Genomic DNA, 25,671 nt, shown 5'->3' with positions numbered 1-25,671 from the left:
GCGTTGCAGTAGCTTTTGATAAAGAACATCAAGACGAAGATTGTGGAGATTGTGACAGCCGGCTAAATGGCATCCCTTGAGAATGCAAAAACAAGATGTATATCAGGCGATGTGCAGTATTATCATAAGGAGATGTATATTTGGAATACCGAGGAGGACTGGAGGGAAAAGAGAGGCAGAGGAGGTCTAAGAGAGAGAGGAAGGAAGAGACTGAGCTTGAGTTGGTTACAAATGGTGGAAAAAAGGGAGATCATTTGCTAAAGAATTGTAGAAAGTGTAAGCAGATTGAGCTGTGTGACAGTAGGAGTGAAGTTTTGGGAAAAACTGGACCCCTGCCTTTTGGCTGATCCATTTTTAGTTTCAGGCTGGGTTAAAACAGAGATGGGTGCTGTGGAATCGGTGAGGGTAACCAGAAGTGGTCTTGTGATAATTGTTTGAGTTTCTGCTGGTCAGAGGGAGAAGGCACTCCACATTAAGCGAATGGGGGCAAGAAATGTGAATTGTTTTGCTCTCAAGATAAGGGCACCATTGAAAGGATGATTACTGGGTTAACAGTAAATGTAAAAGTTGACCAACTGAAGGGGAAGATTCCCGGTGTTTGTGATGCTCTTCATTTGGTGCGACGCAGACAACGTGGCAAGTGGTGAAACAGAAGAGTCATTGTCTGTTCTTTTGAGTTTTGATGTTGAGTCTTTGCCCAACAATGTGATGAGAGGATATTTAAGTTATCCTGTATGTGATTTTGTGCCAAATACATTACGTTGTTACAGGTGTCAAGCTTTTGGGCATGTGGCAGCAGTGTGTTGGAGGGAAGTTCCTAGTTGTGAGAAGTGTGCAGAAGGGCATGAGACAAAGGAATGTGTAGCATTGGGGAAGGTAGTGGTATGTGTTAGTTGTAGGGGTGCCTATGGGGCTGAGGATAAAACATGTCCAGTGCAAGAGAGTCAGGTTGAGGTTTCCTGGGTTAGAGTAGTGCAGAAGTTGCCATATGCTGAGGCAGTGAAGAAAGTATAGTAAGATGGGTCAAGGGGAGGGATCATGAGAGGGGTGATGTGAGTTGTAGATCTGTACCAGTACAGAGGGATATGCCAACAAGTGATATACGTTTCAGGAAGATTGGATTTTGGGCATTTATAGCAATGGTTATCAACTGTACTGCAGGGATGGAACCTAAGTCGCAAAAAAATGATGTTGTGGTGGCAACTGCAGAGAGGTATTTGGGTGTGCGGGCTTGACATCAGAAGAATTACTGGATGTGTTAAGGTTGTTGGCCTGAGGTAGGACTAAATAGATTTACATAGTGGAGTAGGGTGGTGTTCATTTTATCCATTTTTTTGTAGTATTAGATGGTAGGATATTTGTTTATTTATTTTTTCAAGGAAAGTATAAGGGAGTTGTACTCCAGTCTGGTAGGTGGCGGTAATGCAAGTTTATTGGATGCCAACCGCCGTTAAACGTCATCGAAGAAGAAGAAGAAGAAGAGCGCAAATTGCATTACCAACTCTATCTATTATGATGGTGGAAAATGGTGTTTCATAAAGAAAGTATGCATATTATCTCTGTTCCCCCCCGCCTCCTCGCCATTAAATCGATGCCTTTGCTGCCTGAATTACTATGTTTTATGTACGAACCGGTCCAAGGGAAATACACGAAGTCATAAACCAGCCTATTTCTACAATTTATCTTCTTACATTTTTATTTTAAATCTAACCAGAACCACACTGCTAACCGTATGTCTAACAATAACCCCAAATTTAGACCAAATAGCACATTTTGGTTTTCATATATTTTTACGAAATAGCCCATTTTGACTTTGCCGCTGGCCATCTACTAGCTAGGTGGATACCCATACCAACGATTTGTTCTATCTGTTCCGATACCGGCCAATCCAAAATGGCGACCGCCGTTCCAGTTGATTCGGGATTGACTGCTCCGACAGGTATCTATAATAACTAATTTAGGTCTCCGTGAAGTAGTTTGCACGAAAATGCAATCTAATTAACGTAGCTACAGATTCAGCACAGCCTGTAGCTGAATATGGTCATTTTGTCTCAATTCAACTGACTTAATTTCTCCTGTCTGAGTTAGCTAACGTTATCACAGTTGCCGTTAGCCAGTTTGCTAACGTCAACAATCGGATCGGATGGTTTGCGTTATATCTAGCTAGGCATCTAACGTTACACGCTTGAAATTGGGTCATGTACTTTATGGTGTTTGTAGTTAGGGCTTGGGATGGGATAGTCGCACCCGAAAATGTGGTTATTTTCAATAATATGTAGCTAGTTAATGTTGGGTCACCCTGAATGGGGCAAATTCTCCAACTCCAGCAGTGTTAACTAACTACAGTAGTTGGCTAATTTACTGCCTCTAACTATTTTCCATGCTCGAAACCAGTGGGCCTTTGTTGATATTTTGTCATATTTGCCGCATCTCGTAGTAGGACAAAACACCTGTTAATTGATGTTAGCTGGCTAACTAGCCAACCCAACAAACTGAGGCCAACCAGCAATGTTGGCTAGCTAACTAGGTGTGTGTTGAATATTTACTTGTAATGCCAGCACAATTGTTTTCGTGGATAGAAAGTGGTGGTCATGTCTGTTGTTGACACAGTAATGTTGTTCTGCAGCTTTTGGACTCGTGAAAAAAAACAGCTTAAGTAACGTTAGTTTAGGGTGGAATGGATACAGATTTCGCTTCCACGGGAGATATTTTTTAAATTTAACCAGGCAACTGTCCAGATTTAACTGTCTTGTCCAGAAGAATTACGACAGAGTTTTACCTTGTCAGCTCGGGGATTCGATCTTTCAACCTTAGTTACTGGCCCAAAGCTCTAACCTACCTGATAATAAGCAATAGTCTGAGTAATGTAGGCCTATGTGGTGCTCTGTCATCATTCCAGCACATTTACAGAGAACTTCCCTGGAAGTCACAGAGAGGAAGAGGAATTCACGGGGAGTCCTGACTAGAGCTGGGATCGGTACATGAATCCACATCGCCTTAAATTGCCTGAATTAATGCGAGAACGATACGTTTATAACATTCATTTATTTAACCTTTATTTAAGAACAAATTCTTATTTTCAATGACGGCCTAGGAACAGTGGGTTAACTGCCTGTTCAGGGGCAGAACGACAGATTTGTACCTTGTCAGCTCGGTTACTAGCCCAACGCACTAACCACTAGGCTACCCTGCCGCCACATTAAAGTTAGCCACAGGTTTTTTTTTAAAGCATCCTTTATACTACTACTGGTTTGATGGCTGCAGTTATCAATTGAACAATTGCCCAAATTAGCCAACTTAATTAATTTCAAACTTCACATTTTTCTAGTATAGGCTATGGAACAAAATGAACGATATCAGCAAAATGCCTGCGATAAGTGATCAGTGTTGATCATTTTTGGTTTATTTCCCCAGGTCTAGTCCTGACTGATTTGGTTTTTGGTTGTGGTCACATTATTCACTTGTTCAGAATCAGTTGATATCAGAGGTTATGATGTGAACAGTGACGCTGGGTCAGGACAGAAGAGTGTTCTCCACTTTTCTAAGCCTGTTATCATACAGGCTCTTATCAGCTTGACTACGGTGTTTGTTACAGTTGATCTTCCCTTGGTACTGTAGTAGCTAGCCAGTTTGAGTCAGGTCATGAGAATAGACATGTCTGTTTTGGTCCCGCAATAACAAGCCTGATTGCTTTATGGGGATCTAAGTCTGACTACAGGACTGCGAACTAGGCCAGTGAACACACACACATACAAATGATACAGGGTGTTCTCACTATATACAGTACCAGTCAAACGTTTGGACACATTCATTGCACAGCTTTTCTTTATTTTTACATTGTAGAATAATAGTGAAGACATCAAAACTATGAAATAACACATGGAATCATGTAGTAACCAAAAAAGTGTTCAACAAATAAAAATATATTTTATATTTGAGATTCTTCAAAGTAGCCACCTTTTGTATTGATGACAGCTTTGCACACTCTTGGCATCCTCTCAACCAGCTTCATGAGGAATGTTTTTTGAAGGAGTTCCCACATATGCTGAGCACTTGTTGGCTGCTTTTCCTTCACTCTATGGTCCAACTTGGGTTGAGGTCGGCTGATTTTGGAGGCCAGGTCATCTGATGCAGCACTCATCACTCTCCTTGGTCAAATATCCCTTACACAGCCTGGAGGTGTGTTTTGGGTCATTGTTTTGTTGATAAACAAATGATAGCCCCACTAAGCCAAACCAGATGTGATGGCGTATTGCTGCAGAATGCTGTGGTAGCCAATCTGGTTAGGTGTGCCTTCTATTCTAAATAAATCGCTGACAGTGTCACCAGCAAAGCACCATCACATCTCTCCCATGCTTCGCGGTGGGAACCACATATGCAGAGATCATCCATTCACCTGTGGTCCTTCTGTAGCTCAGTTGTTAGAGCATGGCGCTTGTAACGCCAGGGTAGTGGGTTCGATCCCCGGGACCACCCATACGTAGAATGTATGCACACATGACTGTAAGTCGCTTTGGATAAAAGTGTCTGCTAAATGGCATATATTATTATTATTATATTATATTTACCTACTCTGCGTCTCACAAAGACATGCTGGTTTTGAACCAAACATTTCACATTTGGACTCATCAGACCGAAGGACAGATTTCTACCGGTCTAATGTCCACTGTTTGTTTTTCTTGGCTCAAGCAAGTCTCTTCTTCTTATTGGTGTCCTTTTAGTGATTTGTTTGCAGCAATTTGACCATGAAGGCCTGATTCACTCTGAATTCTCTGCTGAACAGTTGATGTTGAGATGTCTGTTGCTTGAACTCTGTGAAGCATTTATTTGGGCTGCAATTTCTGAGGCTGGTAATTCTGAGGCGGCAGGTAGCTTAGAGCACTGGGCCAGTAACTGGACGGTTGCTAGTTTGACTCCCCAAGCTGACAAGGTAAACATTTGTCGTCCTGCCCCTGAACCCATTGTTCTTAGGCCGTCATTGTAAATAAGAATTTGTTCTTAACCTCTGCAGCAGAGGTAACTCTGGGGCTTCCTTTCCTGTGGTGGTCCTCATGAGAGCCAGTTTCATCATAGTGCTTGATGGTTTTTGTGACTGCACTTGAAGAAATTGATTTGGCTCAAATGCATTAAGAAGGAAAGAAATTCCACAAATGAACTTTTAACAAGGCACATCTTCTAATTAAATTGCATTCCAGGTGACTACCTCATGAAGCTGGTTGAAAGAATGCCAATAGTGCCAAAGCTGTCATCAAGGTTAAGGTGGCTACTTTGAAGAATCTCAAATATATGACATATTTTGATTTGTTTAGCTTTTTTGGTTACTATGGTATATATATTATATATTATTATTATTTATTATATTATTATTATTATTATATTATTATTATATATTATATTACATGATTCCATATGTGTTATATCATAGTTTTGATGTCTTCACTATTATTCTACAATGTCTAAAAAAGTACAAATAAAAACCCTGGAATGAGTAGGTGTCCATACTTTTGACTGGTACTGTATAAGTTCATAAATTATGCCAATAACCAGCACATTTACTCTACTCTGTCAGACAAAAATAGGGGAGTGTCCCATATTATTGCTCTACATGCAGGCTACAGTACAGGCTGCTAGCAGGCAAACAGCCAACATGTGTTTTGAACTGAACTGCGCTGGCACTGGGAGATATGTTTAGTGTGCACGCACCTTCATTGTAACTGTGGAAATGTTTGGACACAATGTGGCACTAGGATGTTATTTAAATCCTATTGTAAAAACAAGCTTTCCTTAAATGGAGCGCTGCTTGTTTCTAGATCTCTGTAGCATGTGGTCCATTTAGGCTAATTTAGAGGTGAGCAATATGATTGAAGCCTAATTTGGTTGCATGCATGCCTTGTTCATGTGTAACTGGTTTTGGTTGTTCTGTATCTTCTTCCATAGACATTAGGACTCAGTTCTGGAGGAGAGCCTTGCAGAGAGGTACCTGCATGGTGTTGCAGTGTGTGTTTGTGTGTGAGAGAGTGGCTGAGTGTGTGCTTCGTTCCTGTGAGTGCCTCTTACAGGCATTACAGGGCTTTGTGGCATTTGAGCAAGATGAGAGCAAGCAAAGGACGAGTGGACCAAATACAGGCTGTTAACGGTTGTTTTCTATTGTTCATGTTTGCTTTCTATTGTGTGTGCAAAGCATTTTGCAGTGAAATGGCTACAACATGGTTTAGCAAGACGCAGTGCCTCTCCACTCCCTGAAATAACTAATACTTGTGGTGTTTGCTCAAGTAATGTGGATTGGTTTAATTGATTGATTTCATCCATCTCACAATTTGAATAGGCCTAGCCTAATATAACAGACAAATAGCCTAAAGGCTGTTTCCTGTTTCGCTATCAGTACCCCACCTTTCCATGATATATTTTCAGTAGGTCTCCCTCCTCTTGCCTCTCACTGTCCTCAACATAACTCTGACCTGCCCACACTATTACAATAACAGCAGACACGTTTTTTTGCCAACTGGTTGTAATATCACTATGTTGAAACTCAGAAATAGCCGTTGCTATTGGTTACAGGCCTGAAGTTCTCATGGAGTGGGTGAGAAGGCGAATCTCACACACGCACACAATTTTAAATGGAGAATTATTTTGTGAGGAGCACATATTTCAAGCATTGTCATGACGATGTGATAACATTGAGAAAATACCAGACATATTTTTCACACACGTGTTTGCTGTGTTTCTCTATGTTGGCATGTTTGTAGCACAAATTGGCAATGTTTTACAATAGGCTATTGGATGTTATCTCTTGGGCTGAATAAAGTTGGAGCTGGGCCTGGGGTCTGCAGGGTTGAATTTATTCTTAGAGAGGATTGATAATGAGCACATCCCTACCAAAAAGGAAGATGGCAACTCGGTGAGTCACAGGGAAAGTCCCAAGCTTAGTTTGGGTGATGGAAAAAGTTTAGTCATTGCCTGTTGTAGAGGACCCAGTGGTCTAGACACAGTATCAGACTGGGGTTATGTCTGCCAGAGACCTGTGGTAGAGGACCCAGTGGTCTAGACACAGTATCAGACTGGGGTTATGTTTTGCAGAGACTGGGCTATGTCCCTGTGTCGATGCCAAGAGTTCTCGTAATTTCCTCCCACCATCCTGATTAGAGGTCGACTGTTTATAATTTTTCAACGTCGATACTGATTATTAACGGACCAAAAAAGCAGATACCGATTTAATCGGCTGATAAAAAAATATATATATATATTTATTTGTAATAATGACAATTACAACAATACTGAATGAACACTTATTTTAACTTAATATAATACATCAATAAACATCTATTTAGCTTCAAATAAATAAGGAAACATGTTCAATTTGGTTTAAATAATGTAAAAACAAAGTGTTGGAGAAGTAAAAGTGCAATATGTGCCATGTAAAAAAGCTAACGTTTGAGTTCTTTGCTCAGAACATGAGAACATATGAAAGTTGGTGGTTCCTTTTTACATGAGACTTCAATATTCCAAGGTAAGAGGTTTTTTTAGGTTGTAGTTAATATAGTATTTATAGGACTATTTCTCTCTATACCATTTGTATTTCATATACCTTTTGACTATTAGATGTTCTTATAGGCACTATAGTATTGCCAGTGTAACAGTAAAGCTTCCGTCCCTCTCCTCGCCCCTATCTGGGCTCGAACCTGGAACACATCGACAACAGCCACACTCGAAGCAGCGTTACCCATCGCTCCACAAAGGCCGCGGCCCTTGCAGAGCAAGGAGAATAACTACTCCAAGTCTCAGAGTGAATGACGCTTGAAACGCTATTAGCGCACACCCAGCTAACTAGCTAGCCATTTCACATCGGTTACACCAGCCATGAGGCTGACAGGCTTGAAGTCATAAACAGAGCTGTGCTTACGAAGAGCTGCTGGCAAAACGCACGAAAGTGCTGTTTGAAGTGCTGTTTGCCTACCATCGCTTAGTCAGAATGCTCAATCAAATCATAGACTTAATTATAACATAATAACACACAGAAATACGAGCCTTTGGTCATTAATATGGTCGATTCCGGAAACTATCATTTAGAAAACAAAACATTTTTTTTTTTCAGTGAAATACGGAACCGCTCTGTATTTTATCTAACGTGTGCAGTGAACGCAAGAGAAGTGACACAATTTCACCTGGTTAATATTGCCTGCTAACCTGGATTTCTTTTAGCTAAATATGCAGGTTTAAACATTTATACTTCTGTGTATTGATTTTAAGAAAGGCATTGGTGTTTATGGTTAGGTACAGTCGTCCAACGATTGTGCTTTTTTCGCAAATATGCTTTTGTTATTCATCCCCCAGCGTTGCATCGATTATATGCAATGCAGGACACGTTAGATAAACAAATAACATCAACCATGTGTAGTTATAACTAGTGATTATGATTAATTGTTTTTTATAAAATAAGTTTAATGCTAGCTAGCAACTTACCTTGGCTTCTACTGCATTCGCATAACAGGCAGGCTCCTCGTGGAGTGCAATGAGAGGCAGATGGTTAGAGTGTTGGACAAGTTAACTGTAAAGTTGCAAGATTAGATCCCCCGAAGCTGACAAGGTGAAAATCTGTCATTCTGCCCCTGAACAAGGTAGTTAAACCCACCGTTCCTAGGTCGTCATTGAAAATAAGAATGTGTTCTTAACTGACTTGCCTAGTTAAATAAAGGTATAAAAAAATGAAAAATGAAAAAACAATTGACAAAAAAGGCAAAATCGGAGCCAAAAAATACAGATTTCCGATTGTTATGAAAACTTGAAATCGGCCATTCCGATTAATCGTCCGACCTCTAATCCTGATCTTTGCCTGTATCCGCTGTTCCCCTTTAAACCTTATACCAGGCTATGTCCACTCATCGCTCTCTATTTCTGTGTGTGTGTGGTGTGTTATGCAGCGAGTGGACAGTTAACTTGTTGCCCTTCCGCTGCTCTATGCTCTCTCTCTCACAGTATCTGCTCGGTGGTAGACAGTCTGTGAGGGAATGTCTGCTGTAATACTATACTGTCTGGAGATGGAGAGGCACTAAGTAACAGATAGGCAGTCAGTAAGGGTAGTTGTAACTACAAGCTACAACATTTGGTGTTTTAGAATTGAGTGAAAAACGTCATACAAATGCAATGCATCCTGAGCAGTGACTGAAGTACAAGGGTTCCTGGATTGTTTTAGGCTTGAGGTCCTTCTGAAGCTCAGTTGGTAGAGCATGGCGCTAACGCAAGGGTTCCTGGACACATGACTGTTTTAGTCTGCTAAATGGCATATATTATTATTATTATAGGCAAAGGCCCAACCACAACAGCATCCAGGGCAGGCTGACATGGAAGCAGCATTAGAGGGAAAAGTGGTGTAAATCTAGAGCACAATGTGAATGGGAGCAGCAGTTAGCCTAGTCCTATCCATTCCTGTGGCTGTGTAGGTCTAACCATGGCTCGGCATCTGTGGAAAATTACACATTTGATGGCTGTTTTTGTAATTAAATAGAGTGGTTGTCAAGCATTTACTATGACAAATTTCTTCTCAAGTCAAAATTACGCTGAAGTTTTAGGTTTTGTGCATGGAGTGGAAAGAATGCAATGAAGCAATTCGGACACTGGGGTTAGGCGATTGTACGATCGCATCATTGATGATGACATCTCGATGTCAAACGATGGTTTAACATACAGTGGGGCAAAAAAGTATTTAGTCAGCCACCAATTGTGCAAGTTCTCCCACTTAAAAAGATGAGAGAGGCCTGTAATTTTCATCATAGGTACACTTCAACTATGACAGACAAAATGAGAAGAAAAAAAATCCAGAAAATCACATTGTAGGATTTTTTATGAATTTCTTTGCAAATTATGGTGGAAAATAAGTATTTGGTCAATAACAAAAGTTTATCTCAATACTGTTATATACCCTTTGTTGGCAATGACAGAGGTGAAGACTTACAGAAAATGTTTGACAAGGTTTTCACACACTTGCTGGTATTTTGGCCCATTCCTCCATGCAGATCTCCTCTAGAGCAGTGATGTTTTGGGGCTGTTGCTGGGCAACACGGGCTTTCAACTCCCTCCAAAGATTTTCTATGGGGTTGAGATCTGGAGACTGGCTAGGCCACTCCAGGACCTCAATGCTTCTTACGAAGCCACTCCTTCGTTGCCTGTGCGGTGTCTTTGGGATCATTGTCGTGCTGAAAGACCCAGCCACGTTTCATCTTCAATGCCCTTGCTGATGGAAGGAGGTTTTCACTCAAAATCTCACGATACATGGCCCCATTCATTCTTTCCTTCACACGGATCAATCTTCCTGGTCCCTTTGCAGAAAAACAGCCCCAAAGCATGATGTTTCCACCCCCATGCTTCACAGTAGGTATGGTGTTCTTTGGATGCAACTCAGCATTCTTTGTCCTCCAAACACGACGAGTTGAGTTTTTACCAAAAAGTTATATTTTGGTTTCATCTGACCATATGACAATCCAATCAAAAGATTGACAATCTTCTTCTTCTGGATCATCCAAATGCTCTCTAGCAAACTTCAGATGGGCCTGGACATGTACTGGTCCCAGCTCTCTGCAGGTACTTCACTAGGTACCCCCGTGTGGTTCTGGGATTTTTGCTCACCGTTCTTGTGATAATTTTGACCCCACGGGGTGAGATCTTGCATGGAGCCCCAGATCGAGGGAGATTATCAGTGGTCTTGTATGTCTTCCATTTCCTAATAATTGCTCCCACAGTTTATTTCTTCAAACCAAGCTGATTACCTATTGCAGATTCAGTCTTTCAGCCTGGTGCAGGTCTACAATTTTGTTTCTGGTGTCCTTTGACAGCTCTTTGGTCTTGGCCATAGTGGAGTTTGGAGTGTGACTGTTTTGAGGTTGTGGACAGGTGTCTTTTATACTGATAACGACTTCAAACAGGTGCCATTAATACAGGTAACGAGTGGAGGACAGAGGAGCCTCTTAAAGAAGAAGTTACAGGTCTGTGAGAGCCAGAAATCTTGCTTGTTTGTAGGTGACCAAATACTTATTTTCCACCATAATTTGCAAATAAATTCATAAAAAATCCTACAATGTGATTTTCTGGATTTTTTTTCCTTCTCATTTTGTCTGTCATAGTTGAAGTGTACCTATGATGAAAATTACAGGCCTCTCATTTTTTTAAGTGGGAGAACTTGCAAAATTGGTGGCTGACTAAATACTTTTTTGCCCCACTGTATGTTAAACTATCGTTTGACATCGAGATGTCATCATCAATGATGCGATCGTACAATCGCCCAACCCCAGTGTCCGAATTGCTTCATTGCATTCTTTCCACTCCATGCACAAAACCTAAAACTTCAGCGTAATTTTGACTTGAGAAGAAATTTGTCATAGTAAATGCTTGACAACCACTCTATTTAATTACAAAAACAGCCATCAAATGTGTAATTTTCCACAGATGCCCTGATAATCTTTTAGCATATTCCGCAAGTGCCTTGGGTAAGGTCTGCTGGCTCACCTTTGTCATATGGCCTGAAATTGAGCGAAAAACTGCCAAACCGGCGAAGACGTGCTTTTCCCTCCACTAAAAGTCAGCCATAGTTATTTTTCTGATTTTGCATTGGCAGGCTACACTATAGTTACTAAGTGAAATCCACTTTTTGAAACTGACTGAAAGTAGCCTAATGGAAGAAAGAATGTCACATGTGCTTTTCCAGATGATCAAGATGAAATAACAATACACTGGATACGGCCTTTATATTTGTTTTAAAAGGTCTACTAATATAACTGATATCTGAGTCTTTTTATGGACAAGAGAATAATACACCTTCCAGTTTGAAAATCCTTCTGTAGCCAAGAACAAGGTAGAAATAATAAGTCTGGTTTTGAACAATGATTTAATGAACTTGTTTGTGGCTTTTGTAACAATTTGAATAAAGAACAATGACGACATGCCCCAAATCACAGTTCTGGTATAACCAATGTGTCTTTTATATTGCGTTCTTCCTGCAATTGACCCAATGTATATCAACGACGTTTGGATGGGACGATGTGTAATTCCAGACATCACACAACCCGATCAGACACTTTAATGCAGGTTCCTTCCTCCATAAACTACTATACTATATGAGAAGTTCATCACTACAGCTGTCTAGCATGACATTTACATTACATTTAAGTCATTTAGCAGACGCTCTTATCCAGAGCGACTTACAAATTGGTGCATTCACCTTATGACATCCAGTGGAACAGTCACTTTACGATAGTGCATCTAAAACTTAAGGGGGGGTGAGAGGGATTACTTATCCTATCCTAGGTATTCCTTAAAGAGGTGGGGTTTCAGGTGTCTCCGGAAGGTGGTGATTGACTCCGCTGTCCTGGCGTCGTGAGGGAGTTTGTTCCACCATTGGGGGGCCAGGGCAGCGAACAGTTTTGACTGGGCTGAGCGGGAGCTGTACTTCCTCAGTGGTAGGGAGGCGAGCAGGCCAGAGGTGGATGAACGCAGTGCCCTTGTTTGGGTGTAGGGCCTGATCAGAGCCTGGAGGTACTGAGGTGCCGTTCCCCTCACAGCTCCGTAGGCAAGCACCATGGTCTTGTAGCGGATGCGAGCTTCAACTGGAAGCCAGTGGAGAGAACGGAGGAGCGGGGTGACGTGAGAGAACTTGGGAAGGTTGAACACCAGACGGGCTGCGGCGTTCTGGATGAGTTGAAGGGGTTTAATGGCACAGGCAGGGAGCCCAGCCAACAGCGAGTTGCAGTAATCCAGACGGGAGATGACAAGTGCCTGGATTAGGACCTGCGCCGCTTCCTGTGTGAGGCAGGGTCGTACTCTGCGGATGTTGTAGAGCATGAACCTACAGGAACGGGCCACCGCCTTGATGTTGGTTGAGAACGACAGGGTGTTGTCCAGGATCACGCCAAGGTTCTTGGCGCTCTGGGAGGAGGACACAATGGAGTTGTCAACCGTGATGGCAAGATCATGGAACGGGCAGTCCTTCCCGGGAGGAAGAGCAGCTCCGTCTTGCCGAGGTTCAGCTTGAGGTGGTGATCCGTCATCCACACTGATATGTCTGCCAGACATGCAGAGATGCGATTCGCCACCTGGTCATCAGAAGGGGGAAAGGAGAAGATTAATTGTGTGTCGTCTGCTTAGCAATGATAAGAGAGACCATGTGAGGTTATGACAGAGCCAAGTGACTTGGTGTATAGCGAGAATAGGAGAGGGCCAAGAACAGAGCCCTGGGGGACACCAGTGGTGAGAGCGCGTGGTGAGGAGACAGATTCTCGCCACGCCACCTGGTAGGAGCGACCTGTCAGGTAGGACGCAATCCAAGCGTGGGCCGCGCCGGATATGCCCAACTCAGAGGGTGGAGAGGAGGATCTGATGGTTCACAGTATCGAAGGCAGCCGATAGATCTAGAAGGATGAGAGCAGAGGAGAGAGAGTTAGCTTTAGCAGTGCGGAGCGCCTCCGTGATACAGAGGAGAGCAGTCTCAGTTGAATGACTAGTCTTGAAACCTGACTGATTTGGATCAAGAAGGTCATTCAGAGAGAGATAGCGGGAGAGCTGGCCAAGGACGGCACGTTCAAGAGTTTTGGAGAGAAAAGAAAGAAGGGATACTGGTCTGTAATTGTTGACATCGGAGGGATCGAGTGTAGGTTTTTTCAGAAGGGGTGCAACTCTCGCTCTCTTGAAGACGGAAGGGATGTAGCCAGCGGTCAGGGATGAGTTGATGAGCGAGGTGAGGTAAGGGAGAAGGTCTCCGGAAATGGTCTGGAGAAGAGAGGAGGGGATAGGGTCAAGCGGGCAGGTTGTTGGGCGGCCGGCCGTCACAAGACGCGAGATTTCATCTGGAGAGAGAGGGGAGAAAGAGGTCAGAGCACAGGGTAGGGCAGTGTGAGCAGAACCAGCGGTGTCGTTTGACTTAGCAAACGAGGATCGGATGTCGTCGACCTTCTTTTCAAAATGGTTGACGAAGTCATCTGCAGAGAGGGAGGAGGGGGGAGGGGGAGGAGGATTCAGGAGGGAGGAGAAGGTGGCAAAGAGCTTCCTAGGGTTAGAGGCAGATGCTTGGAATTTAGCGTGGTAGAAAGTGGCTTTAGCAGCAGAGACAGAGGAGGAAAATGTAGAGAGGAGGGAGTGAAAGGATGCCAGGTCCGCAGGGAGGCGAGTTTTCCTCCATTTCCGCTCGGCTGCCCGGAGCCCTGTTCTGTGAGCTCGCAATGAGTCATCGAGCCACGGAGCGGGAGGGGAGGACCGAGCCGGCCTGGAGGATAGGGGACATAGAGAGTCAAGGGATGCAGAGAGGGAGGAGAGGAGGGTTGAGGAGGCAGAATCAGGAGATAGGTGGGAGAAGGTTTGAGCGGAGGGAAGAGATGATAGGATGGAAGAGGAGAGAGTAGCGGGGGAGAGAGAGCGAAGGTTGGGACGGCGCGATACCATCCGAGTAGGGGCAGTGTGGGAGGTGTTGGATGAGAGCGAGAGGGAAAAGGATACAAGGCAGTGGTCGGAGACTTGGAGGGGAGTTGCAATGAGGTTAGTGGAAGAACAGCATCTAGTAAAGATGAGGTCGAGCGTATTGCCTGCCTTGTGAGTAGGGGGGGAAGGTGAGAGGGTGAGGTCAGGAGAGGAGTGGAAAGAAGGAGGCAGAGAGGAAAGAGTCAAAGGTATACGTGGGGAGGTTAAAGTCGCCCAGAACTGTGAGAGGTGAGCCGTCCTCAGGAAAGGAGCTTATCAAGGCATCAAGCTCATTGATGAACTCTCCGAGGGAACCTGGAGGGCGATAAATGATAAGGATGTTAAGCTTGAAAGGGCTAGTAACTGTGACAGCATGGAATTCAAAGGAGGCGATAGACAGATGGGTAAGGGGAGAAAGAGAGAATGACCACTTGGGAGAGATGAGGATCCCGGTGCCACCACCCCGCTGACCAGACGCTCTCGGGGTGTGCGAGAACATGACTCTAGCTCTGTGATTATTAGCTAGGTTCTGTCGGTAACTATTCGATTCTAAGTGGACTGAGTTGCGCATGGAACATGGAGGAGCCTAACAAAAATAGGCCCATCACTAAACTCTCTAATATGTTTTCCTTTTTTCTCTCTCCTCTCAAGGGTCCAGTGCGTCTCGGAAAGTGGCATCTCCAGAGGTAAGACAGACACCATCCCTGACTCACAAAACCACTAATTACAGCACTCTGCTGATGATGCTGGAGCACTGTTGATGAAACTGTGTTTTCCACTACCTTTAGGTTTAGGGAACAGCGTGTGTATTTACGCAACATTTATAGACCTTGGTGAAGATGTGTTGTGTATCACCTCTCTGTCTAGGGAGAGGACACAGGATATGTGGAAAGGGAGGGGGAACTGGTTTTGATGGTTTCTGTGTGTCAATGGCTGATGTTTACCTTTAAGCTGTGTGTCATAAAACCAAACAATGGAGAGAACAGGGTGACGCTGAAACTTGTTTTAATGGAGTCAAACACACAACTCTACAGTGCATTTCTTTAGTTTCTTAATACCTTTTATTTCTTCCCATCCTCTCTTCCATCTCTCTCTCCCTCTTTCATCCTGTCTCTCTCTCTCTCTGTGTCTCAGATTCCTGGATCCAGTCAGAGTATGAAGAAGACCATTGGACACAGAGGAGTTGAGACGAACACTGGAGAGACCACCTATAAGAAGGTCAGCATGGGGTCAACACACACACACACACACACACACACACACACACACACACACACACACACACACACACACACACACACACACACACACACACACACACACACACACACACACACACACACACACACACACACACACACACACACACACACACACACACCACATGTGTGCTAACATTACCCGTAGCCTGAAACCCTTCCTTGTCCACAGCCAATGATGACTCGCAGAATGTAATGTACACAAGCATTTGAGATTCATAGATTAATTATAACATGTGAATTCCTCAGAAACAATGAATTTATCAATTTCTCTTGACAAGCCTCCATTTCTCCATTTCTCTCTTCCACTTCCCCCTCCAGACTACATCGTCAGCCCTGAAAGGAGCAATTCAGCTGGGCATCACTCACACTGTGGGCAGCCTGAGTCAGAAGGCTGAGAGGGATGTTCTCATGCAGGACTTTGTGGTGGTCGAGAGCATCTTCTTCCCCAGGTTAGGCGTGTGTGTGTGTGTGTGTGTGTTAGACGTGTTTGTGTCACACGTAGCACACTACCCCGGAGCACCTGCATGAGGTATGGGGGCCCCCCGACTCCCCCCAAAATATAAGCTGGGCCCCCCCAGATACTATATGAACATGTCATAAACTATGAAGGAAATGTTTATAATGACAGGAAATTGGCTTTAAAACTGAAACACGTTCTCTCAGCCTCATGGCAAAATGTGTAAAATAGCATGATATTAGCTAGGAAACAAGTTTTTCCTTAACTGTGCTACACCACTGGTCTGTGCCCATCTTGCATTTATGCTTGAGAGAAGTCTTCCTGTATTCAGCACTCATTAACACCCTTCTCTCTGTCTCAGTGAGGGCAGTAACCTGACCCCTGCCCACCACTACAGTGATTTCAGGTTTAAGACCTACGCCCCCATCGCCTTCCGCTACTTCAGAGAACTATTTGGCATCCGGCCAGACGACTACCTGGTTAGTAGACTACAAAAATTCACTTAATTGAATCTGGTTGATTGGCTGTAGTTCTCTATGGTTGATTGGTTGTGTCTGGTTGTAGTTCTCTATGGTTGATTGGTTGTGTCTGGTTGTAGTTCTGTGGTCAGGATGCTACCTAACTCCTCTCCTACAGTACTCTCTGTGTAACGATGGCCTGATAGAGCTGTCTAACTCCGGCGCCAGCGGCTCTCTCTTCTACGTGTCCAGTGATGATGAGTTCATTATCAAGACGGTGCAGCACAAAGAGGCTGAGTTTCTCCAGAAGCTACTGCCAGGATACTTCATGGTGAGATATTGAAGGGGGGGTACTTCATGGAGAGATACAGTTGAAGTCGGAAGTTTACTTACACCTCAGCCAAAAACATTTAAACTTAGTTTTTCACAATTCCTGAAATTTAATCCTAGTAAAGAATTCCCTGTTTAAGGTCAGTTAGGATAACCACTTTTATTTTAAGAATGTGAATTGTTAGAATAATAGTAGGTAGAATAATAGTAGAGAGAATTATTTCTTTAATATTTCTTTCATCACATTCCCAGTGGGTCATAAGTTTACATGCACTCAATTAGTATTTGGTAGCATTGCCTTTATTGTTTAATTGGGTCAAACGTTTTGGGTACCCTTCCACAAGCTTCCCACAATAAGTTGGGTGAATTTTGGCCCATTCCTCCAGACAGAGCTGGTGTAACTGAGTCAGGTTTGTTGGCCTCCTTGCTCGCACACGCTTTTTCAGTTCTGCCCACAAATTTTCTATAGGATTGAGGTCAGGGCTTTGTGATTGCCACTCCAACACATTGACTTTGTTGTCCTTAAGCCATTTTGTCACAACTTTAGAAGTATGCTTGGGGTCTTTGTCCATTTGGAAGACCCATTTGTGACCAAGCTTTAACGCCCTGACTGATGTCTTGAGATGTTGCTTCAATATATCCACATACTTTTCCTTCCTCATAATGACTTCTATTTTGTGAAGTGCACCAGTCCCTCCTGCAACAAAGCACCTCTACAACATGATGCTGCCACCCCCGTGCTTCACGGTTGGGATGGTGTTCTTCGGTTTGCAAGCCTCCGCCTTTTTCCTCCAAACATAACGATGGTCATTACAGCCAAACAGTTTTATTTTTGTTTAATCAGACCAGAGAATCATAAAACACGGGACGAGATGTTAAAAACTGTCCATTGTGCCAATAGATGGAATGCACTCACATGAGATTTGCCGTGATGTTGACAGAGTGGCATGGGAGGTTTATTTCTCCAAAAAGTACGATCTTTGTCCCCATGTGCTGTTGTAAACCGTAATCTGGCTTTTTTTATGGCTGTTTTGGAGTAGTCGCTTCTTCCTTGCTGAGTGGCCTTTCAGGTTATGTCGATATAGGACTCGTTTTACTGTGGATATAGATACTTTTGTACCTGTTTCCTCCAGCATCTTCACAAGGTCTTTTGCTGTTGTTCTGGGATTGATTTTCACTTTTCGCACCAAAGTGCGTTCATCTCTAGGAGACAGAACACATCTCCTTCCTGAGCGGTGTGATGGCTGCATAGTCCCATGGTGTTTATACTTGCATACTATTGTTTGTACAGATGAACGTGGTACCTTCAGGTGTTTGGAAATTGCTCCCAAGGATGAACCAGACTTGTGGAGGTCTACAATATTTTTCTGAGGTCTTGGCTGATTTCTTTTGATTTTCCCATGATGTCAAGCAAAAAGGCACTGAGTTGGAAGGTGAGATCCTTCATGGTGAGATGTTGGAGGAGGTCCTTAATGGAGAGATGTTGAAGGAGGAGATCCTTCATGGTGAGATGTTGAAGAGGAGATCCTTCATGGTGAGATGTTGAAGGAGGAGATCCTTCGTGGTGAGATGTTGAAGGAGGAGATCCTTCGTGGTGAGATGTTGAAGGAGGAGATCCTTCGTGGTGAGATGTTGAAGGAAGAGATCCTTCGTGGTGAGATGGAGGAGATCCTTCATGGTGAGAAGTTGAAGGAGGAGATCCTTCATGGTGAGATGTTGAAGGAGGAGATCCTTCATGGTGAGATGTTGAAGGAGGAGATCCTTCGTGGTGAGATGTTGAAGGAGGAGATCCTTCGTGGTGAGATGTTGAAGGAGGAGATCCTTCGTGGTGAGATGTTGAAGGAGGAGATCCTTCGTGGTGAGATGTTGAAGGAGGAGATCCTTCGTGGTGAGATGTTGAAGGAGGAGATCCTTCGTGGTGAGATGTTGAAGGAGGAGATCCTTCGTGGTGAGATGTTGAAGGAGGAGATCCTTCGTGGTGAGATGTTGAAGGAGGAGATCCTTCGTGGTGAGATGTTGAAGGAGGAGATCCTTCGTGGTGAGATGTTGAAGGAGGAGATCCTTGTTGAAGTGGTGAGATGTTGAAGGAGGAGATCCTTCGTGGATGTTGAAGATCCTTCGTTGTTGAAGGAGGAGATCCTTCGTGGTGAGATGTTGAAGGAGGAGATCCTTCGTGGTGAGATGTTGAAGGAAGGAGGAGATCCTTCGTGGTGAGATGTTGAAGGAGGAGATCCTTCGTGGTGAGATGTTGAAGGAGGAGATCCTTTGTGGTGAGATGTTGAAGGAGGAGATCCTTCGTGGTGAGATGTTGAAGGAGGAGATCCTGGTGAGATGTTGGAGGAGATCCTTCGTGGTGAGATGTTGGGGGGTTCAGAGATGTTGAAGGAGGTGGTGGGGGATCCTTCGTGTGTGTTTTAGATAATACCTTGTCTGTGGTGGCCTGTGTTTTAGTGTTTATATAATACCTAGATGTCTGAAGGAGGTGGTGTTTTAGTGTTTATATAATACTAGCTGTCTGTGGTGGCCTGTGTTTTTAGTGTTTATATAATATCTAGCTGTCTGTGGTGGCCTGTGTGTTTTAGTGTTTATATAATACCTAGCTGTCTGTGGTGGCCTGTGTGTTTTAGTGTTTATATAATACCTAGCTGTCTGTGGTGGCCTCGTCTTTTTTTCACTCTCCTCCTCTCCTTTCTACCCGTCCCTTCCCTCTCTATAGAACCTGAATCAGAACAAACGGACCCTGCTCCCTAAGTTCTATGGTCTGTACTGCATCCAGGCGGGAGGGAAGAACATCCGCCTGGTGGTGATGAACAACCTGCTGCCCCGTGTGGTCCACATGCACCATAAGTACGACATGAAGGGTTCCACCTATAAGAGACGGGCCTCAGCCAAGGAGAGGGACAAGACTTTTCCCACCTTTAAAGACCTGGACTTCATCCAGGACCTGCCTGATGGACTACTGCTGGAGACGGACAACTACAACGCCCTTAGCAAGACCATCCAGAGAGACTGCCTGGTGAGGGAGGGTGGGTGTGTGTGTTCTGTGTGTGCTGTTTGGGTCTACTGTATAGTAACTCTTATGTGTTTGTGTGTGTGCTCCAGCTCCTGCAGAGTTTTAAAATCATGGACTACAGTCTACTGGTGGGGATCCATAACCTGGAGCAGGCTAGTAGAGAGAGGGAGCGAGGTGGGGGGCAGATGGGGGACAGTGGGGGGTCAGAGGGGGCGGTGACCCCAGACCAGCGCCGACCCCAGGCCCAGAAAAGTCTATACTGCACAGCCATGGAGTCTATACAGGGAGAGGCCCGCGGGAAGGGAGCCCTGGAGTCTGAGGACCAGTGAGTCAATCAATACATCACACAATATTACCTTGGGAAAATATGCAAACTGTCACGTAAATCAGGATTTGTTGATGGTGATTGGTTGGTGTGGCATATGATGTCATTTCAGTATGGGCGGGATCCCAGCCAGGAACTCTAAAGGAGAGAGGTTGCTGGTCTTTATCGGCATCATCGACATTCTGCAGTCCTACAGGTAGGTGCTTGTTTCTTTGTGTGTGTGCGTTCTTGTGTACAGACTTCATACAATTTCACATGGTAATATAGTGACACAGTACTCAAAGTATTGGGAAAGTGACACATTATTTTGTTTTACCCCAGCATTTTGGATTTGAATTGATACAGGGACCTGGTATGGATGAAAATACACTCAAATCAAAGCTTGACAGTCTGCACTTTAACCACATAGTCATTGTATCATTTTAAATCCAAAAAGTGCTGGGGTACAGAGCTAAAACAACAACAAATGTGTCACTGTCCCAATACTTTTGGAGCTCACTGTATATACCATTTAGCAGATGCTTTTATCCAAAGCGACTTAGTCATGCGTGCTTATATTTTACGTATGGATGGTCCCGGGAGTCGAACCCACTATCCTGGCGCCATGCTTTACCAACTGAGCTATGTTCACGAAGACTGTTTTTCAGGTTCATCAAGAAGTTGGAACACTCGTGGAAGGCCCTCGTCCATGATGGGGTAAGATCCTACACACACACACATTACCTGTAGTACATTATGAAAGATGTGTCAGATCTGCCACTGCTTATGTCAGGCCTATGTCAGGTTGTAACTGGTTTATTCCTTTTCCTCTGTAGGATACAGTGTCGGTGCACAGACCAGGCTTCTACGCTGAGCGCTTCCAACAATTCATGTGTAACACAGTGTTCAAGAAGATCCCATGTAAGACTGCTGTGTGTGTGAGTCTTCTGTTTCAATATCTACTTTTATGATATAACGTGCTGTCGTTATTTTGTTTTCCCCACCCCTCAGTGAAGCTCTCCCCATCCAAGAAGTCTCGTGGTGGGGGTCCGGGGGGTCTGAGGAGAGCTCCTACCCTGGGAGGCCCCACCCCACTCTCCCACGCTGCTGGACAGTCTGTGGTGGACTCCCGACTCGTCTACCAATCACACTTCAACAAGGCTGACGCAGAGGGAGACAGTGGTGAGTGAACAGTTAACACAAACATTGATTGTATGTTTGATCAGAGGTCAAGGTGGTCCAGAGCTACATGAAGTGCGTATGGACAAGGGATTAGGGGTGGACTTGGAATTGTGCCATTAGTTCCCCTCTTTACTCCCTCTTTCTGTTCAGGCATGCAGTCGGGCAGGCCAGACCTGGTGCCAAGGACCCCTCCACTGGCGGGAGGGTCAGGGGATGCAGAGGCCAACTTTTCCACGTCCTCATTAGGAAGCACAGGACTCACCTCCTCCTCTCCTCCGCTACAGTAACACATCCCTCCATCGCCTCTCCTCCACAAAGTCAGTCCTCCTCTTCAAGTCATCCAGTTCTCATGTGTTTCTCTCTCTCGCTCTCTCTCACTCTCTCTCTAGGTCAGTAGGGGTTGAGGTACATAGAGCAGTAACAAGCACAGACCAAGACCACGGTGTCTCCCACAGGTACACAAATGAATTACACCACTGATTCATGTATTCCCACTTATGTGAACACACACACACCCTTATCAGTCTTCTCTCTCTGTCTCTCAGTATGGGTGCGGAAGTGGAAGCGTCAGGTGATCAGTCGGGTAATGAAGATGCCATCTCACTATCCGACATTGTCCCAGAGACTAACATCTGCTTTGTAAGTCTGGCCCAATCCTTTTCCTCTTCCTCTTCTTAAGATCTTCACTATGGTGTTTCCCATGGCTCACTGGCCTCCCTCCCTGTGTGTCCCCCACAGTAACAACTGATCTGGAGTCATCTGAGGAAAAGGTGATTCTGGAACCAAGGAGGTGGGTGGAAGAGTGAGATGGGGAGAGTAGTCTTGCATCCTCCTTCCTCACTCTGTCGATCCATCCATCCTTTTCTCCGGGGGAGGTTTGGAACATACTTCAGGCTGACTGAACGGGATGGGGGGGGGTGAAGTGAGGGAGAGTGTGACTGGGTGCCAGAGAGAGGAACAAAGAGGGAGAGAGGTGTATATATGTGTGAGGAGGTGGTGGCTGTCTGAAGGCTTGGTCAGCCAGACAGACACATGGGTATGCTGCTAGAAACCCTTCTCCAACTAAGTTACAGGAGTCTCTGTGTCATGAAACCCACATACACTGTCCCACCTATCACAAAGCCTGAAGGGGAGAGGGATGTGGGCTTAGACACCCCTGCATCAACAGTGTGGAGGTGGAACCCCATGCTCTATATCACTCTTGGTTCTGATACTTTGTGCATTCCTTCTTGTGGACAGTATTTGGGTTCCGTTTTCAGTGACTTCAATCATAATATCTCATGTTATCATTCTACATCTGTCCACACCTTCCTTCCTCCACACAGCCAGGAGATGGGACGGACAGGAGAATCATCTCTATATGTAGTGTTTTTTTTTATTATGACCACACTTTTACTGCTGTGGACAGAACATATGACTTCATCACACAGACCTTCTATTCTTTTAGATTATGGATGTATACAGTAGCTGACTGACTGGAGTTCGGGGCAGGAATGTACAGGTCAGAGCTATTCTGCCCTACCAAGCAAAAAGGCAGTAACTGCTCATAGTGTGGAACTGAGAAAAATGGATTTTATTTACCTTAGTTTCACAGTTACCTAGTAGAGTTACTGCTAATATCACTCCCATTTTCTCAAACACAATACGAGGCAGGATACTTGCCCACATGATTAAGTCATTTTTGCTACATTAAATAAATGCGAACTCATTTTTGACCAAATGAGCAGTTACTGCCTTTTTTCTTGGTAGGGCAGTATGGGTAGGCTATACACCACAGGAGGTTGGTGGCACCTTAATTAGGGAGGACGGGCTCGTGGTAATGTCTTGAGTGGAATGGTATAAAATACATCAAACACATGGTTTAATGTCATTCCATTTGCACTGTTCCAGTCATTATTATGAGCCGTCCTCCCCTCAACAGCCTCCACTGCTATACACAGTGTTACCGGCTGATGGGAAGGCTCTGTCTGTCTCCATGGTTATCCTGGAATCTTCCTCTCTGATGAGACCACATGTGCTATATTGATCTAGGAGTGAGAGACCAGAGCAAGAACATAGTAATGGCCCCCAAAGGAATGAGCCAATCAAAATTCAGAGCGAGCGTTTAACGCACACTCTACACATGCCTTTTTCGGTCTTCGTATGGCAGTTCAATTTCATCACATTCATTCACACCCAGCCATTTAGACTGTTTTGTGCACAAATATTATATGTGTTCTTCAAGCAATGGTAATTCTACCACCGTCATTCAAGCACTTTGATACTTTTAACTGACCTGACTTTCATTAATAAGCAACAAGGGATTTCTGCTGGCTACAGAAATGGCTGCTTCACCCCACTGAGTTTGAGACTCACCACATTGTGTGAATGCCTTTGTTTGCGTCTCTGTAGTACACCTCTTGTACATTAACGTTTATATAAACATGGGTTTGTTATTTTTTTCCCATTTGCTCAGTCACTGTGGAGAATACTAACACAAGCGCTGTGTGGTAGCTCATACTATTTATCCTGTAGTAGGATATTTCAGACACAGGGATACATATCACTACCTACTGGTTATGCTAGATCTTGTATTTCACACCAACACAGTGTGATCTTAAAGGGCCACAGTGGCCTGATTGTGAGGACACATTTCTAAGTAGATGGGAGTGCACATGTGGTCCAAAGCAGAGAGGGAGAGATGGACAGACCGACAAACTGGGGGATATCAGCCTGTGGTGGAAATGATTCATGTTCATTGATGCACCGTGAGACAATAGGGATGTTTAAAGGGAATGGGGGAGTACAAGAACACAGCCATGCCCTGAAGAAACTAGAGGCTGGAAGTGGAGCTCTTTCGGATCAACTGTCATGACAATTTGGAAAAGCAATCAAAATGTTATGGACTTGAACATGGATGAACTCACTGCATATGGAAACCTTTGCTTCAGAACATAGAGTTTTGATGAACTTGATGTTTTCCTAACAGATCTGAGTTTAATGAGCCTTCAAACCGTTTCAGCGCTCACCATTTGAGAGGAGCTGTCCTGCATGATAACTATACATATTTTAAAGCACATAGGAAGGAAGGGCACAAGAGGGGGTGGTATTGGTTCCAAATGAGTGATTTACACAAGTTACTACATGGTTTGATTCATTTCAAGTTCTTGTCTACTTTTCCTGGCGAACCCACCCTCTTTGTAAAAAGCTCATATGGTATTCCTGGTTAAATAATTTCCAAACATGGCCCTCAATTAAAAGTTGTGCTCTTTTGAATGTTTTGACCTTTGACCCTGAACCCTGCTCAGCTTTCCCATCATTTCAAAGAGCTCAGTTCAGTCTTGTGCTTTTTGTTTGAGAACAGTTGTCCACCAAAGAACTCTCCAAGCCCCATGTTCCCAAGTTTTGAATCACATTTTCAATAGATGGTATTGTGTCTTATTATAACAAGGGCCTTAGTGTGACAACAGGGTCTGGATTTGACTCCATGAACACCGATCATGACTTTTAGTGTATGCTTAACTTTACAAACTAACATCTGACAGTCAGAACAATGTTGTTTTAAAGCCTGTGTGCTTCTGTGTAGATGCTGGATTAAACCCGTTGCAGTGTCTGGTGACTTGTCTGGACCACAGCACAACAGACACCTCACCCTTTGGTGCTCAAAGGGCGGTACACTTGCAACACAGACACTACAGAACATATAAACTAATGCAATATGAACAAGTCTGCCATCTTAAAGTTTCAAGAATCGTATTTATTGTATTTGTATTATGACCTTGTAGCCTGAAATGATTCATAAGTTGTACATGTACCTTAGATGATTGTACGTATAATAATGTATTCTTCTGACAGGAAATGTCAGCGACTTAAGTAGTGTATTGCATATGGGAGGGGATTATTTGACAATTTTTATATTTCATGTTTGATTTTGATACTGATATATTCTCCATTGTTCTGGGGCAAGGATGTCCCATGCTTTTCTACGTTGAATATTTCACACAGCCTCCGAGCCAATGTTGCTGGTTACCGTCTATGCTTCAATTGCTCTATTTTTACTCTGCCTGTATAAAATTTGTATATGTATATAGTAGTCACGGAAATGCCTTCTCATGCTGCCTGTTCCTTCTACCATCTTTCAGTGGTGTAATGTTTTTCATATTGGCTCTGATTTTAGAATAAACTTATTTTCTAAATGTTGGTTCTTGTCCTTATTCCTGAACATGATACAACTGTTTAGGTAATGGAAG

At 44.0% G+C, this 25,671-nt stretch overlaps 1 protein-coding gene across 1 annotated transcript; it reads left to right on the top strand.

Moving 5' to 3' along the window:
- Positions 1–1,799: 1,799 nt before the first annotated feature.
- LOC123998257 (phosphatidylinositol 4-phosphate 5-kinase type-1 alpha-like) lies at positions 1,800–25,621 on the top strand. Its single transcript, XM_046303307.1, has 16 exons — positions 1,800–1,939; positions 15,088–15,122; positions 15,571–15,654; positions 16,017–16,147; positions 16,517–16,634; positions 16,792–16,944; positions 19,660–19,959; positions 20,046–20,281; positions 20,394–20,477; positions 20,929–20,977; positions 21,097–21,181; positions 21,272–21,442; positions 21,593–21,725; positions 21,832–21,897; positions 21,988–22,081; positions 22,181–25,621. Exons 1-16 carry the CDS (start codon positions 1,894–1,896, stop codon positions 22,181–22,183), a joined length of 1,788 nt encoding a protein of 595 aa, XP_046159263.1. The 5' UTR covers positions 1,800–1,893; the 3' UTR covers positions 22,184–25,621.
- Positions 25,622–25,671: the final 50 nt, after the last annotated feature.

This window comes from Oncorhynchus gorbuscha, linkage group LG15 (assembly GCF_021184085.1).
Source record: "Oncorhynchus gorbuscha isolate QuinsamMale2020 ecotype Even-year linkage group LG15, OgorEven_v1.0, whole genome shotgun sequence".
In the NCBI taxonomy this organism is placed as follows: domain Eukaryota; kingdom Metazoa; phylum Chordata; class Actinopteri; order Salmoniformes; family Salmonidae; genus Oncorhynchus; species Oncorhynchus gorbuscha.
The sequence above is the reverse complement of the archived record's forward strand: the minus strand, read 5'-3'. Positions and strand labels throughout refer to the sequence as shown.

Coding starts and splice junctions, on each gene's coding strand:
- LOC123998257 (XM_046303307.1), top strand. CDS start 1,894: ATGGCGACCGCCGTTCCAGTTGATTCGGGATTGACTGCTCCGACAG. Junction 16,148..16,516: donor GAGAGCATCTTCTTCCCCAG/GTTAGGCGTGTG, acceptor TCTCTGTCTCAG/TGAGGGCAGTAACCTGACCC. Junction 20,978..21,096: donor AGGCCCTCGTCCATGATGGG/GTAAGATCCTAC, acceptor TTTCCTCTGTAG/GATACAGTGTCGGTGCACAG.